The following is a 21,195-nucleotide window of genomic DNA, read 5'->3' as shown; positions in this document are numbered from 1 at the left end:
TGAGCTGGATGCTATTTGCTGGCTTTAACGTTGTGACGCCGGTTCTGCGTCCTGCAGCTGTAAGACATGCAGGAATCACACATAATCAATAAAGTCTTGCATATGTGGAAATGCATGTGAGATCGAATTAAATGTCGCCAATTGTGTTCATAGCGTGATGGCGCAAGGCTGAGGTTGCTGACCATTGCCACCGGCTAATCTTCTCGGCTACCTGCATATTGTTGCCTATGTGCGATTCGTGGAGGCTTTGCTTATGCGCATTCACGCACTTCAGTCCATGAATGATTGGTGGCCACAAAGTGATAGCCAGCGTTGTCAAGCTAATGTGGAACGGATTAGCCGTCCACGCCTTAGCCTTGTCACGATGCTAAGAGAGTAGACGAGCCCCGCTCCGACTGCTGGCCGGACAAATAACGGGTATCCTCCTTTTCCAACCACTATGGACCCAGAATTTGAGCCGAAGGAGCTTGTGCGGCGGTTTTCCGAACAGGTGCGGGACAAACTCCAAGAGAGCGGTTCTCAGGACGACCATGAGTTGGAGAGATGCCTCACGGAAACGCTGGAAGCAAGGGACAGCAAACGGAGAGCGCAAATAGAAAAAATCTACAACTATCAACGCTCGTCAAGGTAATAAAGTACTCTGTTTCGAGCAATGCGAGTTACTAACCACCTCGTTTATATAGCGATGAGGAGCGCCTGAATCTGAAACACTCGAGGCATGCACTCGAGGCAGCTCTCGAGAGCTTTGGCCAGACCGTCTCAAAAGACCAGAAAAATACTCTTGCAGTAAAAATATCGTCATGGCAAGATGTGAAAGCGACAATTGAAAGGGTTCAGGCAAGTTGGGAACAGAAAAGGGACAACAGCAAGTTCAGGCGAGGTGCCGAGTACCTGAGAAGTATCTGCAACACTATTGACAGCCATTCTGCGGTCCTAGAGATGCTTCCATCAAGCAATGACTATGCGTCAGTGCTTTGTGGTGGTCTAACCACGGTGGTAAAGGTATGTTGCCTGTGCTTGATTGATTGATTGATTCATACTCCGTCCAGCCGGCCCTTGCGGTCGAATGCCAAGCTAATCAGCGATAGGCATCTGCCAACTACACAAACATTGTTGAGACGTTGCCGAGAGCGCTTTTGGAGATTAACAACATCGTCGCCGCCGTTGAGAGAGAGATCAGAATTTTCGAAGCGCCTTCCACGAAAAGCTTGACGTGGAGGATGTATGGACGGATTTTCACGCTCCTGACTCACGTGGTGGAGTGGTACACTCAGCGGTGGTCTCAAAGACTCTTGAGGAGCTTCAATGAGAATCTGGCGGAGTTCTTTGAAACACAGCTAAGGCAAATCAGACAGGACTCGGACTTCATCCGCCGTGACATCAGCTTACAGGCCCATACCGATGCACGTCTGTCTCGGCTCTACAACGAAAGTCTTGACGACAAGATAAGCTTCATGATGACTTTGGAAGCAAGAGACAGGAGAGCGCGAGAATCAATGAGATATCGCTATCAAGACTTCAAGGAGCTCATGGATGCAGAGCAGAGGAAATCGCTCGAGAACACGGGCAAACAACAGGATATTCTTGCCATTGTTTGGACAGGCGTCCGCACACGATACACTGGAGACGCTATGTCAGAAATACTGGAAGGAAGGGTTCAAAATCTTCCTGTGGGAAGCGCAGCCACTGTCGTTTCGGAAGAGGATGGTGAGCATATCCACATTTTGGCTCGATCTGCATGCTGATAAAGTATTTCATTAGATGTCTCATCCTTCATCACGTCTTCGTCAACATCTCACCAGAATACCTCATCCGATAAGGAAGAAGAAAGAGTTGAAGCCGTCTCTACAAGAGAGCTGGTGCTGCTTTCCTCGGCTCGTCTCGAGGATTTCTTCGACCGCGACAAGGTCCAGCAGTATCTCGACTTCCCTGCGTCCTTTTACGTTCCTTCAGACATTTCTGTGAGCCTTCAACCGTGGGCCGTGTCAACCGAGCATCGCATCCTTCACATTTGTGGCACAGATCGTGTCCTACAGGATGACACACTTTCTCGCATATCCGGAAAGTATGCTTCTCTTGCCCGGGAAGCCGGACTTCCGGTTGTGTCCTACACTTGCATATTGCCTCACGAGGCACCACAAGAAGACTGGAGGACAAGAGAAACCGTGGAGCTGACTGCACTGGCGTACGCACTCATCCGACAACTCATCGAACTGTTACCTTCGAATCCATCAACTGGTACGGTGGCCTTTGGAGAAGACAGATTCAAAGAGCTTGATGGTACATTGGGTACCTGGTCTCAAGCGATGGAACTCTTAAGAGACCTTTTGCCCGCGACGGATCATTCGATCCTGGTGATCGTTATCCATGGCGTCGAGATACTGGACCATAGCAGTACTGCGGGCCGTTTGAGGAGCCTTTTGAAAGTCCTGTGCGATTGGGTGAGGGATAAGCGCAAGCCGACTACCAAAATTCTATTCACCACTGATGGCGTCTCACGTGCATTGAACGAGTTTCTCGATCACACTGAAGTACGTATTGCGACAAATCCAGCAGGGAAGGCTAGGTCTGGCTCAGGACGGCAGCCTTTGGCATTGTAAATACCTGTAATGGAAGCATGATCCAGAGTTTATTGTTTTACTATGCAATTGTATTTAGCTATGTTCTACTTCTCTCGTGTCACTCTGATGTGCTGTCGGTCAACGACTAGCAGGCAAGTGATTCAGAGGTGGCGTAAATGATAAGAAATTGGATCAAACCAAATGAGAAAATCCACAGAAACAGACCCCTTGACCGTTCATCCTTCAACCACCCTAGCATACCGCAGCAGTTCCTCATCCTTCAAAAATCTCTCAGCTGTGCTCTTTGCCAGTCCAAGAACCGCATCAATGCCTTCGTCCGGCCGTGCGCCACACTCAGCCGGCCGCTGCGGGTATACGAAAAAGATCCCGTCCGCAACAATGGGCGGGCGGCGAACGCGGTTCGGAAGCCCAAACCCAAAGTCGGCGGTTTTGTAGTACGTCATCGAGCGCCAGCTGGTGCCGTAGAGCCCTGTTCCGATGAGGTTGGGCAGCGTGATCAAGTTCTTGTTCTGCGTGCCCTCGATCCACTCGGCCGTTGCGTCCACGATCTCCCGGGTCGAGCAGCGCGTAATGCCGGCTCTGATGGAGGCTGCCACTGCTGCGAGGTTCGGGTCGGAGAAGGCGGAGGAGACCGGAAGGGATGTCAGGGTGCTAATGGGAACTGTTTGGGTTGGCAGAGCCATGGCGTTGCCGTAGTAGTTTTCCGGCACGCCTGCGACGCTGCGGAGGTTGACGGCGTGCAGTTGGGATGATGTGGTGGGCACTCCGGTGGGAAGGGACTGGAACACCGGCATACGTGCGCGTGTCACGGCACGCCAGATGGTTGCAACGATGGCGTCGTACGTGGAGACCCATGGGACTGCAACGTCAGTATCTGTGTTTGGACCACCGGCCTGGAGATCTTCTGCAGGACTCGACTTTTCGGGATTCTTGGAGTCAGACTGAGCTGAATCCCTTCGACCGTGGCTGTCCTGCTGAGTGGGGGATGCGTCTGCTTTGAGGGAGGCCAGCTGGGTCTTTGAATAGTGCAGCGTAATGAGAGAAATGGGCTCTGTAGATGGCGGTGGGTTGTCTCCTTTCCCTGCATGATGGACCCAGCCAATTTGCTGTTTCAGCTCGGCCATGCGCTTTTCAGATGCCTGCAGGCCACGGAAGCACAGGGGACTACGATCGAGGCGTGAAGTGTTGAAGGCGGGAAGTGTCGTTTTAGTGGTCAAAGCCCGCGAATTTGCGGCCCAATGAGCAACGAGGTGATTGGTTCCCGTGCCTGTGTACCTCATCGTTAGTTTAATGAAGCATTTCGATGAGTCAAATAACTAACCGTCAGATATGCGGTGGTGAGAGGCAAGGCATAGAATGAGTCCGCCGCGGATGAAGTTGGCCTGCGCAACCACGGCTGGCGGGTCCGAAGTGTCCTGGAAAATGTTGGAGATGCGTTTGGAAATCTCCTCGGGGAATAGTTTGTTGACGTCCATCTTCTCGAACGTGAAATCTGCCTGGTTGAGTGTCTCAAAGTCCGGAAAACCATCCGCCTCGTCCATCATATTGACGGTGAAGTTGACGCCTCCATCTCTTTTCCTCACAGCTGACAGCTTCCCAGTGGTAGGATCCGTATGTATCGTTGCAGCAACAATCCTGTATTGATCAACTGTGATCTGCAAACCCTCTTTCAGATTCTGCACAACAGTCTCGCGGTTTTGGTGTTCTTCCAGTTCGTAGCAGAGGCTCAGCATCGTGTAAAAGGGAGGAGCAAGGTAGTCAAAGTCGCTCATCTGGAAGACTTCTGTTTCTGGACCATTTTCATAGCCCAGAGGGCGGATGCAAAAAGTTTCTTTGCCCATGGTGCGCTGGAGTCTGACTTGGAGTTGCGGTTGATACTTCGACTCGACAGTTCCGCGTTATGCTTTTATTTCCCAACGGGCCATCTTTCGATGACAACATCGCTTACGCAGCTTGAGTGATAGAACCTGCTGCTGACGCCAAGAATCTCCATCCAGGGTGTTGAATGGGTCACTTTACCCTGGTATTGGGGGCCAAACTGGGAAAAGTGGTTCCATCGAATCCTTCACATCGCGAAAGAGACTTCTAGCCGCCGGAGATAAATGAAGTCTTTCGTCGTTCCACATTTTGCTGACAGCCAGCGCAGGTGTTGTCGTACGAAGTGGAGACATTCGAAGATTCAGATGTTAAGACGGACCGGATGTTTAGGGTAAATCTGGAAAAGGAAATCGCCCACCACACGATAGGAGGGTATGTCCGTTCCGGATCTTCTTCCGCGTATCCACTTTTGGATAAAGCTTATACGCTTTCAGCCCTATCTTGCAACCGAGGGCTATCGCCGATTTGGTTTTTCTTGTTTCTTTCAAAAAAATAAAACTGGGAATGTGAATAGCAGGGCCTTGCAACAGGAAATAACTGCGGCTCTCCACGATGAATGATTTTTATAATATTTGTGAGGAATTATTGGACTCATGCGGGCAGTTGAAGCTATCGCCCGGACGACAGCTTCACTACTAATGATATGTGCAAAAAAACGAACTAACATTAGGGATTGGCTGCAATACCCCCTGTATGATGTCTGCGCTTACCTTCCGTTGCAGGAGGTTCCTGCAGCTGATTCCAGGAAGATGGTGTCCGGATCCCGGTCCCATATTGTATTCAAGATCATCTCCGATCCCACTCCCTAACCCCCCTGCGACCAATCATCTGTCGCCTCTCCCAGTCGCCCTACGACATTTCCTCCCGATCTGAAAGCTCATCCTTCCGCTAATGCTTAGTCTGACCACTGCATATGCAGGCTACTCACGTAACTCGGCCCGGCCGTGCTACTAATTGCAAACCTGCTGACTGTTACTGTCCTGCCTTGTTAGTGGCTGTTGAAGATAAGCAGACTGCCGGAGGGTATGCTCCTTCTGTGCGAGACTCTGTGTGGGGATTAAAGTGCTTGATCTATTCGCACCGGAGCTAGTAAGTCGTCTAAATTGCTGCTTACAGCAATTGCCCAATAAAGAAATCTCAGCCTCTTAGCCCTAACACAAGGGTAGCCTAAACTTAAGGTGGGTTTCCCGTAAATGACTTTACACAAAATCAATTTTACAATCTATTTCCTAAGTATCAAGTCTTAGCCGTTTGACTCCATACCATAACCCAAACTCCTCCAACTTTTGTCAGTCTCTATATTCGTTCAATTTAAGTCAAGTTTGACTCTTTTTTGTTCACGCGATACAATTTTCAAGTCCATGCCGACAGTGCCGAGCTAAAGCCAGTTCGGCACCACGCGGCCCACACAACTCAGCCCACCCAGCGCCGCGCTCACGCCGGTAAACACGATCAGCGGGCCAAACCCCGTCCCATACGCCCATTCCGCGTGCCACTCCGCGCCCTTCCCCACCAACGCCTCACTCAACGGCCCGGACACAACATTCCCAATCCCCCTCCCCGCCGCCAGGCACGCGAAGACCATGCCGGGGTCGACGGCGCCGCGCATCTTGACCGTCACGTCGCGCATGATCCCCGGCCAGGTGCTCGTGAAGCTCCCCGCGAACAGGCCGTAGACGACGCAGAAGACGTACAGCAGCGGCAGGTTGAGGGCGGCGCCCCACAGCACGAAGACGCCGAGCGTCGCGCCGACGGTTGAGATGAGGATGCACGTCGTGACGGGCAGCCGGTCGACGATGAAGCCCATCAGCACGCAGCCGAAGACGGACGCGACGTTGTAGAGCACGATGGTTAGAGAGGCGAGGAGCGAGGTGGTGCCGACGACGGCGCGCGCGTACGTGGGGAGGTAGATGTTGGGCAGGAAGAAGCCGAGGGATTCGAGGATGTTGCCGGCTTGGAGGAGGGTGAAGGGCGCGCGGTAGAGGAAGCGAAGGTTGAAGGTGCGCACGTAGGGGGCTTGCGAGAGGGGGATGCGCGGCTTCACGTAGAAGGTGAAGGGCGCGGTGAGGATGAAGCAGGCGAGGCTCCAGATGCGGAGGGTTGTGGAGAAGCCGTAGGTGTTGAGGAGCCATTGCATCGTGATGGGGAGGATGACGCCCGAGAGGCCGGCGCCGGCCTGGAAGGCGGCTTTAGTATGGGATGGTAAAGGGGTATGTAGTGATGCTACTTACCCACATGATGCCAAAAGCCAGGCCCTTCCTTTTCACAAACCACTCATCCATGTACAGGATGGTCGGCGAATACGCGAAGCTGCCGCCAAGAGCGTAGCCAATTCCCTGGGAGAGAATCAGTTGCATCGTCGTACGGGCAAAGCTGCTGAGTGAAAGGCTCAGGCACATGACGACGAGGCCAATTGTCGTCGAGTATCTCTTGAAGCGGGGGAATGACTGCAGTATGGCGAAAACGATGGGCATATCCAGGTACATGATCCCCTGCCATGGCAGCAATTAGCTGATGAGCAAAACAGAAAATTACGACATCTCTTTCCATACCATTGCCATGGTTCCGATGACCGCGACGTTCTTTTCACCAATGAATGGCTCGTGCGTACTGTAATAGTCCTGGAACACACCAAACGTCAAGGCGAACCCTGCATGAGTCGGAGTAAGTCAGCGCTGCCGAACTCCGCTGCGGAGTTTGTTTCCCTTACCCCACACCAAAGCGTCAAGAGCGAAACATGCTGCCAGAAACATGTACGCATCTTTCCCACTGTCGACGGGCGGTAATTGAGACTCGTTTCGCTCTGATACCGACTCGGGCGGTGCCAGGTCAGGTCCACCGGCGCTGTGCGATTGGTCGATCATCGACAGACGATGGCTTTCCGATGGCCCGACACCAGCTTCGCCGGCATCGGATGCGTAGTGCCGCTGGTCGCCATCGTCATTGCCAAAGCTCTTCAGTTCGATCTTGCTCGACTTGTTCGAATCCGGCAGGTTGGCAACGCTGGACGTCGCGGTTGAAGTCGCGGCCATTGCGGGGTTCTATTCACCGCCACGGAAAGAATAAGGCAACTCAGGAATGGGAGGAAGATGCTTAATGGGAACTGAATTTCTTTTAGGTAAATGACGATGATGTAGATGGAAGGATGATTTGTGTAGCATGCCTTTGCAGCCCGTTGGAGGGGGTTTTAAACCACCACAACATGGTAGCAGCGTAGGGCGTACTCAAAGTACAAGCATGCGGGGAAAGATAAGTATGCTTGGCTTGTCAAGTCTGTGCAGCGATAACGCGGTTCTCTGCTGAGTGTGGTAGGCCAATTACGTGTTCAATTCAGCACTACTCCGTACTGGAATTCCGACTCACGTGACTTCTCGTAAGAAGGTTTCCTCTCAAGCTTTCTGTGATTGGGCGGGATACGCCAGCTGTGGGGTTGACTGATGCGATGTAAGCACGGTTGCAGCTTTGCAGCATCCTCCAGTAACTCTAATGCACAATAAGCTTTGCAAAAGTTAATGCGGCTTGGGACATGGTTGTTGCATTTCAACAGCCTGGCGGGAAGCGATCTATATTCCGCGGAGGATGATATGCACAGATATACCAAAATCAATTTATAAATTACGACGGGTATGCGGTTATCTCCTCGGCCGGCGCGATCCATCGGCACGTCCACCACCAGCGCCTTAGGCTTAGCGTATTCTTCATCAAGATATTAGTAAGATATTTCTTACTTATCAAGGTTTGCACCAATCGAACACCGTAAGTCGAATACCATCACGTGCTAGCGGACGTACCGGTGGATCGCGCCGGCCGGGGAGATAGACCGCGGACCTTTTCGCTTAGGGAAATAATCGTAGGTATTTGAGATGGAATGTGACTGCGAGCGTTCCAAAACTTTGTTTGCGTTCGCCCCTAGTATGTTTGAACTCATGGATTGTCCCTCTGAGGGTTGCGATGAGGAGAAGACTATTTACACAAACCGAAATACACGCTAAGCCCCTTTTGTACAATATTCCACATTGGCCTATTTACTGAACGCTCTCGACTTCAAACATAGTAATGATGCATGGCTTGTTTGAACTCAATGGATTTTTCCTTCTGAGGGCCTACACGGTGAGCTACGTTGTATGAGGAACAGGCTACGCTAAACCACTTCTGGATTTCCTAATTAGGCTAACTACTTGGCGGTGCTGAGAGTTCTGAAACATGGTTGACCTGACTCCTCATTTAGAGCCATTCTGTTGCTAAGTTTCAGAGTTGGGCGACAATTAGTGGACATATACGTATTTGCTTTGATGCGCGTGTCATGCTCTGAGGCGTCAGACGGAAGTTCGGCACCGGGGAGGATTGAAATGAGGCGTTACCCCTCAGCTTTGCAGGATGGATTTTAATCTCGATCTAAGTAGTCCAACGTGGTCAAATATCATTCGCTTCTTGTTCAGCCTCGTCCATCATAACTTGGAATAGATTATATAATATCATACGCATCATTCCCTCTGCACTTTGATTCTGTCTTCCATCACGTCCCATCTTTCCAGCCAACTCACCGTCCAAGTTTCCCATCATGTCCTGCAAAGTGTGCAATCTCGCATCGAGGTCACTCAATGAAGGCAATGATGACACCACCTTCGACCTAGGCTCAGTCGAGGAAGTCCGACATAGAAGTGGAGCATGTCCACCCTGTCGGCAGATCATGGATATCTACGACAAAGCAAGCATCAACAAACACACAAACGCAGGTCTACAACTACTGGTTCGCAGACAATCCCGCATGTTCGAATTGTGGGTCTATTGGGATGCTCAATCCGACGGCAGACGTCACTCTGAGGGAGTCAGCTTTATGGGCACCGTGGGAAAACAAACGCACGATCTTTCGAAGCTTGACAGCCCATATGTTGACCTGCAAAGGCTCCGGAAGTGGCTTGACATCTGCGATGAACGGCATTCCGGCCAATGCCATCATCATCCGAGTTGGAAAACAGTCGACCCATTGAAGGAGCTCCTCCTCATTGACACCAAACAAGGCTGCTTGGTACAACGTCCGGGCGCGACGCGATACTTTGCCCTGTCATACGTCTGGGGCTCCGTCCCGGACATCTTCGAAACCAAGATGTCGAATTTGGACCGCTTGAAACAGAAGGACGCTTTTACTTCGAACGACTTCGAACCCTTGATCCCACAGACCATCCAGGACTCGATTAGTCTTGTTCGTGGGCTTGACGAGCGTTACCTTTGGGTAGATCGATTTTGCATCATCCAAGACGATCCAGCCAAGCATGCCATGATCAGTCAAATGGATGCTGTCTTTGCGAACGCACGTTGTACCATCATAGCTACAGACGGAAACGATGCTTATTACGGACTTCAAGGCGTGGGACAACCACGGACGACTATTCCACAAACGGTCGATCTCCCGCAATGCCCCCTTGTGGTCGCAGCTGATCACGGCCTCGGATCTAAATATTTTACCAGAGGGTGGACCTATCAAGAGCTCCGCCTATCTCGTAGAAGGTTGGTCTTTGCGAATGGGACAGTCTTTTGGGCTTGTCAAGCATCATTCTGGAGCGAGCAGAAGTGTGGAGATCTGGAGGATAGTGATCCACTCGAGTATTTCGACTTGCCCTTTTTGAAATGGCCGAACCTACGTTCTTGGGAAAACCTTATTCGGAATTACAACTGGAGGGATTTGTCATTTGAAGAGGACGCACACGTGGCGTTCAGCGGTGTTGAGAAAGTGGTAGAACGATCGTTTCCAGGAGGGTTTCTCTACGGTCTACCCGAATTCTTCTTCGACTTAACACTCTTATGGTGGTCAGCAGACGGAGTCACCAGACGAGTCAAACCAAGTGCGGACAATGGGTACTGCCTTCCAAGTTGGTCTTGGCTGGGCTGGCACGGAACGGTCATTGCGACCCCTGGAAATCCAATCAGCGATTATGTCAGAACATCGCATCCTTCTCGAGAAACTATGAGGCACTTCAGAGTCGATCCTCTTGTGGACTGGATCCATCTGGGGTCGCAACCCAGCCAGGAGCGAAGAGTTCAAAACGACTACCACGTTTGGAGAGCACGGGGAGAAAGGCTGGCTCCAGTCCCCAAAAGATGGACACGCAATATCATAGAGCAGAGCCCATCCTATTCGAGTAAGTTCAATCCAGAAGTTCCATTCCGGTACCCACTTCCAACGACTGCGGATCTTCCACGCGAAGGAGAACAAAAGATATGGCCGCCATATCTCCGATTGCGCACTCATCGGGCGTTTTTTACTATGGTGCCTTGTACGTTTAAAGAGGTACCAAAAACAATGGTACTTCTTGCTGACAGCGGAGCAAGGTGGGCTGGGGTTCTATTTCTGCACGTTCACAGCCAGAATGCTCCGTTCAGTGAACCATGTGAGCTCGTCGCTGTGTCAAGAGGCAGGGTTGGACAGGACCCCGACAAGGATGAACCCAGGAGCTCTTTCGCAGATCTTTATTGGGAAGATGTGCACAAAAGCGAGGGCATATACGAATTCTACAACGTCTTGTGGGTGAAATGGGAAGGTGGCCACGTCGTTCGAGAGGGTGTTGGCCGAGTCGAGAAGTCCATTTGGGAGCAACAAGATTTGGAACCGATTGACACGCAGCTTCATTAAGGGGAGTTCAAGGTTGCTGGAATCCAGCATATATTTGGCACATGCCGCATACTGTCTCATTAAGTCGATTACGAGGTTTCTAAGGCTGGTCGAGATGGACCTCTAGAGGAAGGCCAGACGGCTACGTCTTCTGCATCTTTTGTTGTAGCCTAGTGAGGTTCACGCGTAGGGAAGAGTATTGTGGAATTTGGCTTCGCCGTTATTCCCTACATGAATTCCACCTCATGTGGATTTTCCCTTTTTTACGCTTTCATAACTTTTCGGTTTCCGTAGATACACATATGTGAATTTTATCTTGAATACATATCTTGAGAGTTTCCAGACTATTTAAGTACAAAAGTCGGGCGTAAATTCGTGCCATCAGCACATACTTCCTCAGCCATTCAAGACGTCTAGCACAACTTTCTTGACACCGTCCACCTCTCGCACACTTTCCGATAACGATCCTGAACGGGCAATTGCCTTCTCAAGAATAGTAGAGGGCGGCGGAATTGGAATTGGGCGAGCCCTTTGACCATGCTCATTGCCAAGTAAAGGAGTTCTGCACCCACGCTGATCGCTTGCGACAGCAGCTTCAAGCATGGAGCCTGCGCTGCGCTTGATCTTCACAGTGCTGATACGCGTTGATTTCGGATCGCTGGCAGCATTGGAAGGGCCGAACTTGATGCGCGGCTCCTTTTTCCGCTCGAGGTCACTGTCAACTTCGACAGGGAGAGGCTTTCTCCAATTGCCGTTTCCGCGGCGGATGTCCGCTTCATCAATGATTTCTCTGTAGATATAATGTCAGCATGCAACGCGTCCGTGTGGGGTGCCTGGATACATACTCTCCAATCAGCTCCTCAACCACATCTTCCAGGGTGACAACGCCCAACGTGCCGAAAGCCTCTCCAGGAAAATTTGAAACCACAACCATATGCGACTTTCCTTCTTGGAAGAAATTGATGATATCAAGACAGCTGGTTTCAGGACGGGTTTCGGGTAAAGTCGCAAGCGTAAAATCACTCACACGCTTACAATCTTCTGGATCATAAGTGATTAACAACTTGACCAGCAACATGCCAACGAAGTCACGGGCATTGTCGGAACTGTGTATAGGAATCCGGGAGTAGCCAGCAGAGAGTATGGAATTCACCGTGTCCTCGTCCAGGGTAGCGTCAGCAGACATGGTGAACACCTCGTCTATCGGCGTCATGATGCTTCCGACAGGCTTGTCCTTCAGGTCCAACACGGCGCCAATGATGGTGACCTCGTCCTGATTCAGGCGATCTTCAGCAATGCCAAGCGACTTGTGCAGCGTGACCAGCGCCTTGAGACCGGCCCTCTTATACACAGTTCCTTGATCTTCGCCAAGGAGGTAGTCCAGCAGCTTGGCGGTGGGCCAGGCGACCGGGCACAGTATCCACATGAGCATCAAGACGAGGGGTGCCATCCATGCGCCGATAGGGAGCCCGTATCTGACGCAGACGGACTGGGGAAGGATCTCGCCGAAAATGACTGTTGCGGGATTTTCGTGTTAGCATGGTGTTGATAAATCGCGCACGCGTCGGGACAACGCCTACCGATTAGCACTGTGCTGCTGACGACGGCACCAATTCCTCCGCCAAGCGAGCGGTCGAGAACGATAGGCAACGTCTCATTCGTGATCACGTTGCTGAGCAGGAGAGTTACCAACACCCAATGCTTGCCTTTCTGAAGCAGCCGAAGGACGAGTGCGGCATTTTTCTGCTCCTCTGCATTGCCCGAGACGGCGAGAACCTGGAGAAAGATTTCGTCCTGGCCCATCAGCCTAATAAATAAAGTCAATGCTGAAGTAAAGAACGAAACTTTGAGGGATTGTTTTGCGTGGGGACGACGTACGCGATAGTCAAGCCAGCGAAGATACCGCCAAGAAGCACCAGAGCGATCGCCACGCCGAGGTTGATCCAAAGGCTAGCATCAGAACTGGTCCTGTTGACATTTCCTTCTAAAGCCGCAACAGGGATGTGATGTAAAGGTGTAGTGTGTGCAGGATTGGGGAAAAGCAGGATTGTGGTAGCGATAAAAAGGTAGATGCGGCTCTTTGTAAAAGCCGATGCACCAGACAAAAGAGCTCGTGTGAGGACCGGAGACATAGGCAAGTCTACAATAAGTCAGAAGAATTGGTAGGTGATGTGGGTCAAGAATATTTCTGTAGATCGAAAGCTGTAGAGGCCTTTTAAAGTCTTGCCTTAAGACCTACTATTCCACATGCAGATCAGCACGCGATAAGGGTGCGCAACTCCGATATTGCGGGATTTATATGCCAAGAGAGTGGCTTTTTCCACGTGTCCTGATGGCGAGGTAGTGACAATGATTGGAAGGCGTACCTTGCGCAGCTTGTTATTCCCGCTACACATGCTCAGCTCCCCAGTACAGGGAGTGTATCGCAGCTGAAGGCTAGCGTGGATAATAGTAAGACCTCAAGCATGACTATAGCTCAGCTCCTTCTCCGCAAAATAATATGTATGAGTATTTGAAGCTATCGTTCGGACAGAAATATGCAGTGAAAAAGTTCTGCATACACTTCTGAACGATACCTGTGATATGAGAAAAAATAAAATTCACGCTATCTATCAATTGAGAGGCGATTGTAAAGTTTTAAATGTGGGAGCTTCCGCCAGGGTAGAAGCGGGCATTACGTAGTAGGGATAGGCATGCTTAACCACATCGGTTCTTGGAACAGGGACGCATAAAAGGTGACTTGCGGCAGAAGTCAAAGGTGGTGGCAATTTGGGAATCGAAGCATAATAGTGTAAGAACGCCGTCCCTCCAGCCGAGAACCTAACCACTGGCTACCGACAGGCTGGAAGAGCCATCCAGGTGCCAGGGTGCTTTAGCGCAGGCGCGCGTATGATGTGTAGCATCAGCGGAGGCTTTCATGGTCCAGGGTGAAACAGAGGCTATTTCAACGTTGATATATCTATGGTAGCATGAGCGGAAACTGTTGTAGAGGTGGCTGAGAAATCCGGGCTAATTAATAGCGTTAGCGCACACTGTTACAATTCCAACACTGATTCCCGAGGGAGCTTGATCCCGACCCCTGCTAGGCTCCCGTCAGTTTCGCTGTAGTGACCTTACATAGAGGACAAATTTGGCCTTAGAGCGGTGTGCATGAGAAGGCACATCCCAGCCCTGCGTGCGGTCGCACAGTCTGCAGCTTTCCGGACACACCGGAGGAGCCCTTGGAGGCGCGTATGTGCATATATAAACGACAGGGATTGCTGACATCATTGGGCAAATCCTCCTGTGGAACCTCATACTTCCGTATTGTAGCGTTGGGATATATTCGGTGACGACCTGGTCGCCGCCCGCGATACAATGAAAGCACCTTTTCTGCAAACTTTCCAGTACTTGCAAGCCTTACATTCTCTTTTCATAAGTCTCCAAAGTCGACGCGTGTGTCTCGGACGGTGTATCAAGAAAGCAGAATGGACAGCGCCCTATATGCAGTCAGCAATCATACTTGATCACGCAGGTAAAATTACATGCAGATCAACGGCGTTATCGTGTCTCACAACATCAGTTGCACGACAGATATGTGCCACCCGCGGGCCAACGGTCACTAGCGTGTATCAAAAGATGAGCCTCAACTATGCCCAGTCTCCATCTTTAGCAGGTATTCACTCAATGTGTGAGGGCCGTACCTACAACCTATATATGTGTAGATGGAGAAATCCCCGCGCTTGAACACTTGTTTGAATCCTGCCACTGAGTATGTCTGAACATTCATTTTGAACTCTAAGCTCTCATCCTGGACAGATGAATCAAAGGTGCGGTTCTATGTCATTACTATGAGTGATGGAAGGGGAATTGTATGTGGCAAATCAAAATTTCTGTTGCTGGGACGAGCCGAAACCCGAATGACCAGATCTAACAAGGCAGGGACGATCTATACCAATGAGTGGATATGCAGCTTATTGCGAGTGTCCCTAAAGACCAATGTGGCTGGCGAAATGCCGTGCCCGTAACAATGTGCGGGAGCCGGGGTTCGGTGCGGCAAGACTCCTTCAGTGTTTTGAAACTTTGCCGCCACATTATAAATACAATGCAAAGTGATCGGATCTCACTCTGCAGGGGTAACATTGAGTTGAACTAATTTATTGGAGAATGGCGCGGGAGCTCACAATGCATCCAATCCAAGGGATCATGGTTCCGTTGTTGCATGCTTCTGATACATTCTAGTTTCGATTCCGTCGTTGGTGAGCGCTTTCAGCTCCTTCGGGCATACTTGGCGAGCAATGATATAAACAGTCTTGGGCATTATAAAATGCAAGTGAACTGAGTGTCATAAACCGGGTGAAAGGGTTTCAACATCTTAGTTGTTTCATTTCTTGAAGTGACACTCACCACCTGCCTGAACCTCTACAATTCTACTATACCGCAGTTTCTGTAAGTATATATGCCATTTTCAAGATCTGTAAGTTTCTAAAAACTGAATTTCTTACGTGGAAGTCTAGTCTATCTAGAATCAAACCCTGTTACAAGCCAAAGGGAACAACTTATGTTGGTATGACCATCGATATACAGATCCATTCTAACAGTATGCAGTATCGAAGCTCCAAAGGAGAAACAAAGACACTCGTCAAGCTCTTTGACATGGCCTCCGACCCCCAACCGCTCGTAACCGACTCTGCCATCTCAAGTTCGGATCAGCGCCCTTTCCACTGCGATGTATGCCAAAAAGCATTCACGATGAGGAAGAACCTTCTCCGTCACGTGTTCCACAGCTGCCAGAATACGCACCCTATCCTATGTGTCCTTCCTCTTCTAGATGGAACAAGGTGTGGAAAGGAATATCGTCGCTCGGATGCTCTACAAAAACACGTTGAAAAGTACCACAAGGATCAAGAGGACAGGAAGACCAGGGTCAGGGAGTTGCAGCGTTTCATTAGGCAGTTGGAAGGTTCTGACTGTGCCTCAACCGATCGCCACCCGGAGGAGTGACTTGGTTCTCGAGCACTCTTGAGCCTTTTCGCCTGGCTCCAATCTCCAGTATCATGCAAGAAGTCATAAAGAGATATATTAGTTAGCGATAGAATCATTATACTCAGACCTACAACAGACATTGCCAGTAGCATTTTTATATCGAACATTTTGCACTCGTGGTCGACCTTCACTAAGAGATAACATCAAGACCATACCCAGGAGGCCGAATTTTGCAATGTGATGATCTATCCAGCCACAGCTTGACTCAAAGACTAGCCTTATTACCACTTGAGGAGTATGGTTCTGGCATTCCCTTTTGCCATCACTGTCAATGTGATTTGTGTCCATTACGACTGCCAATCAGCTGAAATGGAATGTGATAATGTATACAAAGAATCCACTCAAGTGCGTGTGGTGTTTCATGTATGGAAAGTCTTGCCCGTTTTGTTATCACCCATTGTACAAAGTATGCGGGTGGCCGGTGCCAGAGATAGGTCAAAGGAGCGGGCAATTCGGTCGATCCTGTGCCAGGTTGTACCGGCGGCAACAGGTGCAAGGTCAATTGCCTGTTACGTCATAATGATGCCGCTAAGACCTCCATAATAAGGCTAGCAGCAACAGAGCCTCAAAAAAAGTGTTTACCTGGGAAGAGAGTAACAACAGGTTCATCTACCGCGAGGCCACAAGGGTAGCTTACGCCGACAGGCGGCCACGAGTTCCATAGACAGTCGTGTAGAGCTATCGCCCACACTATGTATTTTTAATTGCTCGGCCATAGATATTGGACAACAGAATCAGCCGGATAGGAGTTCCCAATCAACGCACTGGATTGGAGACCAGCGCTTATTAGAACCATTCAATAGGCTGGGTGTTAAATCGCGATGGCGATGGCCTGAGCCATAGTTGCTTGTTTTTTCTTGTTTGTTTCCGTTGTCTCGCTTTTTCTTTTTTTTTTAATTAGGGCCGACCGGGCTGGGAGTGCTGCATCGGGGCTCCTGCATTTGATCGCCTGCATGCATGCGCGGAGATCAACAGAGATCAAGGCTGGAACGATCGCAGGAAATGAGGGGGCTGTATGCAACATCATTCCCCACGGAAAAAATCTTTTCTTGTGCACCCTGTGCTACCTACTGTCAGGTAGACTCACATGGGTGCTTTGAGGTGTTGAGAACGGATAAGTCTTTCTTTAATAGTTGCTGTTCAAAATCACTCGGAGCGATTGATTTTCATAAGGAAATCTGTTCCTATGATTCTGGGCCTCTGGCCTGCGGATGGTAGATGCCAGTGTGGATCGGGCATCGTACGGCTGATGGATCGTCGCAGCAGATCACACCGACTTTTTCTGACTGCTCACATTTGCTGGATCTTGGCAGCCGACTTGAGCGAAGAGCGCTTTGTTTTTCTTGTGCTTGCTCCGCATTACAGGCTGCCAGAGGTCAGGTGTCAGCTGGCACGCCACAGGTGAGACACAGAGCCTGATTGTCCATCTTACGACTTTTGCATTGTGACTGTCAGAGGATATATTGCGACAGCTATGGGTTGGCGGAAGGTGTATATCCGGTGTTATCGGTTGGAAAGTGTCCTGTCGTGGTCTTGGCGTGCGTGCGTGCGTGGAAAAGCGGTATCGGTGTGTCGGCGAACACAACACATTTGATTCGTCAAGCGACTACTGTTGACTAGATGGATCTTCAATGGCCTCTGAACTTTTCATCCAAATGTAAACCGTTGACGTAGTATCAAACGTTGTTCTTGGGGAGAAAGATGAACCCCAGCGATATGTTTCGTTTACGCCCGCGAATGTTGCTCTCCGAGGATCCATGATTCAGTATTGTCTGCCAGAATCCAACGGTTTCTGAGAAGATAGGTGTTGTCACCTATTCGTGGACCTTCGCTGGAGTCATGATGGCAGAGAAGAAAGCCCGAATGTGAACGTCGGTGTCGTTTGGGGGACTTTCAGCTCTGTGTGGCTAGGAATCAAGTCGAGGATCTCATCAAGTTCGGCTAGTCTAGGCAGATTAGCAAACATCTCAGGAGAGGGAAGGAACAGAACAAACCCGTGTCGCTGTTTCCACAATATGAACTGTTAGGGTACGCTCGCTACGAACGATCCACCGTCAGGGGTCAGTTGCCCTCAAACTGAACCATGTTGGAAGGTGTATTCGGTCTTCAGTGACAGAAACAAGGTGACGAAGACGGTTGTGGAAGAAAGAGGTCAGGTCGATGAATACTAATTTGTCCATGCTGTCAGTTCCATCTTGAGATTGGTAGCGTCAGCGTTTGTTTTACAAAACTGGGTCTAGCAAGGATGTAGAACGGATCAACCGCGGTAGAGCCCGGGGATCTCTGACGCACCGGCTCCTTTCCGATATCCCCCCTCTTGTTTGATAGGTCTCGGTACATCGGGAAGACGCCCGGCTTCAATCCTGCCTTCATTTGGGTGCCACACAGCAGTTCAATGAAGAGGTGCTACAAGCTTTAACCCATCCTTGGGAAGACACAAGTCCATTTGGCCCCGGAATAATACCAATTTTGAACAATGAAAAGCAGAGTAACAGCTGCAGAGAGGGATATTGCCTCATGGGCGGGTTCCTTCAATCCTGGTGTACGGTAAGACCAGTGTTGACCAACTTGACTCACCGAGCGCTAAGGCTTCTCGGGTATGATGAACCCCAGAGTTTGACTCGATATGTGTGCAATCATCGCTCAGTACATCAGTCACTGAGATACAAAATAAGACTAGCACGGTTTGGGCTTAAGTCTTCTAGACATATTTCAAACGTAGAACGTTCAATACAGTATTGGTACAGTAGCGATTGTAGTGAATCCACTCATGTGAACACTAACACATGGAAAATCGTATGTTACTCCAGAGACAACGGCATAGTATAAATACACAGCATTTACTTTGTGTTACTCTTCAGTAACAATTTTGTGCGCCTTCGCTGTGCCTTGTTGGACGCGATATGAATTCCGACGGTTCCATAAGCTGATAATTCACACATCAATGCTCAGTATAGTGTATCAAAGGCTTCAAGTCTTTGTTGGTATTCTGAAGTTGCTCACTGTCTCCCAAGATCAGGAAATGTCTCGGTGTTAGCGGAACACGCACGCTGTTTCAAAAGGCTGCATGGCTTGATCAAACTCGTTAGATTACTCCCTCTAACAGATTACAGTGTGGTACAAAAGATGAGAGAGGAGTTACGCTAGACCATCTACGGAGCTTCCAATCAAGCTATCTGCATGGCGTTGGGAAACGTCTTGAAACGTACTGGTGGTGGCATGTTTTGATTTTCAACCTTTGCAATTTTTCTTTAAAAAACAAAGTGGCCTAAAAAAAGAGCCATGGAGCCAGCAGAAGACTTAGATATACTACAGCTAAGCTCCTCATGGACTTTCAGTATCATTAAACCGATCGGCATGCGCGCCTGCGGTGTTGGCGCAGTGATACCCAAGGGTTTTGGCGATGCGGCGGACTTGAAAGGATTAACTCTGAGCTCTTCAAAAGAAAAGACACAATTCTAGATGAGCTTTTTCTGTGTAAGGCTTATGGCTATCACGTGAGGCAAGGAGAGGGAGGCTTATCCGAACGTCACCAGACAATTTTCATCAGCCTTGACAACCACATCTTCAACTCCCGCAGCCTCTATCAATCACAAATGACGAAGAGACACCCTCACAGAACCTTCGATGAGAAGTCTTTGAAAAGAGATCTGGAAGAGACGATTCCGAATAGCCGCCCAGAACCGGAGCGCAGCTCGCCCTCCATCCGTCTATCCCATCATCCCGAACCCTTCATTTCCGGAAGCATCATTCAACAACAAGGGCTACCAGCTTCGAAGAGCTCTGTGAGTAGCGACTCTAGTCACCGGTATTTGCAGCAGTTGAGCGGCGTAATGAACGGTCATCTTTGTGCGCTAAGCCAGCGCAAAGTATTCAGCGATAAGATGGATGGCCACTCGGAAACCTCTCATTGCAGTGGAGTACAATTCAAGTCTATCAACTCAGACTTGCGGCTCACTTACTGGAGTACTGATATATTCCTAAACCTGCTGTCAATCTCTGTGGGAGCAGATGCCGGCTGGCGATTTTGCTGGCTTTTGCGAATGACATTGAGAGAGCTTTTTCGAGAGAACTGGCAACATCTAGACGAATTCGAAAGAGTTAGAATAAAAGAACTGCTGTATCGCTGGATAAGAGAGTTGCAGAGCCTCAACGTGGACTTTTCTTCTGGCCGTCAAGGCCGTGCTTTTGAACAGCATCTCGAATTCAAAGTAAAAGCGAATCCTGGTGATGTGATCTCAGACAGATCTTCACTATTCCCAAGATTAGCTGTCTTAGCTCCAGTTGAACAGGATCTACGAGCATCTCAATGTCCGAGATACCAGGGATTGCTGGCGGAGGGAAAGAAATTGCTCTTGCCGCAAGTCTGCGAGCTGGTACAGGGGTGGATTAAACAATGCCAGGAGTGTTGCGAGCAGGAGACGGAAAATGCCAGTCTACCGACAAGACTATTATATGTCGGCAGCATCAACGGGAAATGGGAAGACTGTTTGCTGGTACCCACCAGCGGAAGATCACAAGGCACCTTGAGCCGACCGTTGAGTTACGCAGTTCTGAGCCATTGCTGGGGCGACCCGGCTGTCCACCAACCTCCTTTCAAGACAACAACCGGAAACTTTAGTTCAATGCTCCGTGGTATTCCTTTCCAGATTCTTCCCAAGAACTACCAACACGCCATCATCGTTTGTCGCAGCATGAATATACAGTATATCTGGATTGATTCTCTGTGTATTATTCAAGACGATAAGATTGATTGGGAGAACGAATCACCCAAAATGGCGCAATATTACGAACATGCCTACATCACCATTATTCCAGCAGCTGCTTCTTCATGTAATGACGGATTTTTGGATCGCATCCCCACAAATGATTCTACAGTTGGAGTAGATTTTCAGCCTTCAGACGACCGCAGCATTCCCGGGACCTACCGCCTTGGTAGCCATTTTGCACCTGAGCCTGTCCTTTTTTACGACGATGTGGCTGAAAGCAAATGGGGAACCCGTGGTTGGACATTCTGTGAGGGAATCTTCTCAAAACGGCGTGTCTACTTCGGCAAAAATACAATCTATTGGAGCTGCAGGAAGTTCTACGCATCTGAAT

At 49.8% G+C, this 21,195-nt stretch overlaps 4 protein-coding genes across 4 annotated transcripts; 1 reads left to right on the top strand and 3 right to left on the bottom strand.

The window, feature by feature from the left end:
• Window positions 1-439: 439 nt before the first annotated feature.
• Window positions 440-2,175, top strand: LTHEOB_1929 (Phytanoyl-dioxygenase family protein; the record flags this gene model as incomplete). Its single annotated transcript, XM_035510684.1, has 5 exons — window positions 440-627; window positions 684-1,002; window positions 1,089-1,707; window positions 1,762-1,961; window positions 2,023-2,175. The coding sequence occupies 5 exons, from the start codon at window positions 440-442 to the stop codon at window positions 2,173-2,175; spliced, it is 1,479 nt and encodes a 492-aa protein (XP_035364869.1).
• A 622-nt stretch (window positions 2,176-2,797) lies between these two features.
• LTHEOB_1928 (Trichothecene 3-o-acetyltransferase) lies at window positions 2,798-4,423 on the bottom strand (the record flags this gene model as incomplete). The annotated part of the gene is made up of 2 exons (XM_035510683.1): window positions 2,798-3,849; window positions 3,904-4,423. 2 exons carry the CDS (start codon window positions 4,421-4,423, stop codon window positions 2,798-2,800), a joined length of 1,572 nt encoding a protein of 523 aa, XP_035364868.1.
• A 1,415-nt stretch (window positions 4,424-5,838) lies between these two features.
• Window positions 5,839-7,492, bottom strand: LTHEOB_1927 (MFS transporter; the record flags this gene model as incomplete). Its single annotated transcript, XM_035510682.1, has 4 exons — window positions 5,839-6,636; window positions 6,692-6,952; window positions 7,013-7,110; window positions 7,171-7,492. The coding sequence occupies 4 exons, from the start codon at window positions 7,490-7,492 to the stop codon at window positions 5,839-5,841; spliced, it is 1,479 nt and encodes a 492-aa protein (XP_035364867.1).
• Window positions 7,493-11,466: 3,974 nt separating this feature from the next.
• On the bottom strand, window positions 11,467-13,202 carry LTHEOB_1926 (Cystathionine beta-synthase core; the record flags this gene model as incomplete). The annotated part of the gene is made up of 4 exons (XM_035510681.1): window positions 11,467-11,860; window positions 11,916-12,585; window positions 12,651-12,877; window positions 12,949-13,202. 4 exons carry the CDS (start codon window positions 13,200-13,202, stop codon window positions 11,467-11,469), a joined length of 1,545 nt encoding a protein of 514 aa, XP_035364866.1.
• Window positions 13,203-21,195: the final 7,993 nt, after the last annotated feature.

The sequence above is a fragment of the Lasiodiplodia theobromae genome (genome assembly GCF_012971845.1).
Source record: "Lasiodiplodia theobromae strain AM2As chromosome Unknown scaffold_5, whole genome shotgun sequence".
NCBI classification, from domain to species: Eukaryota; Fungi; Ascomycota; class Dothideomycetes; order Botryosphaeriales; family Botryosphaeriaceae; genus Lasiodiplodia; species Lasiodiplodia theobromae.
Note: the sequence above shows the minus strand (reverse complement) of the source record. Positions and strands in the feature narration are given on the sequence as shown.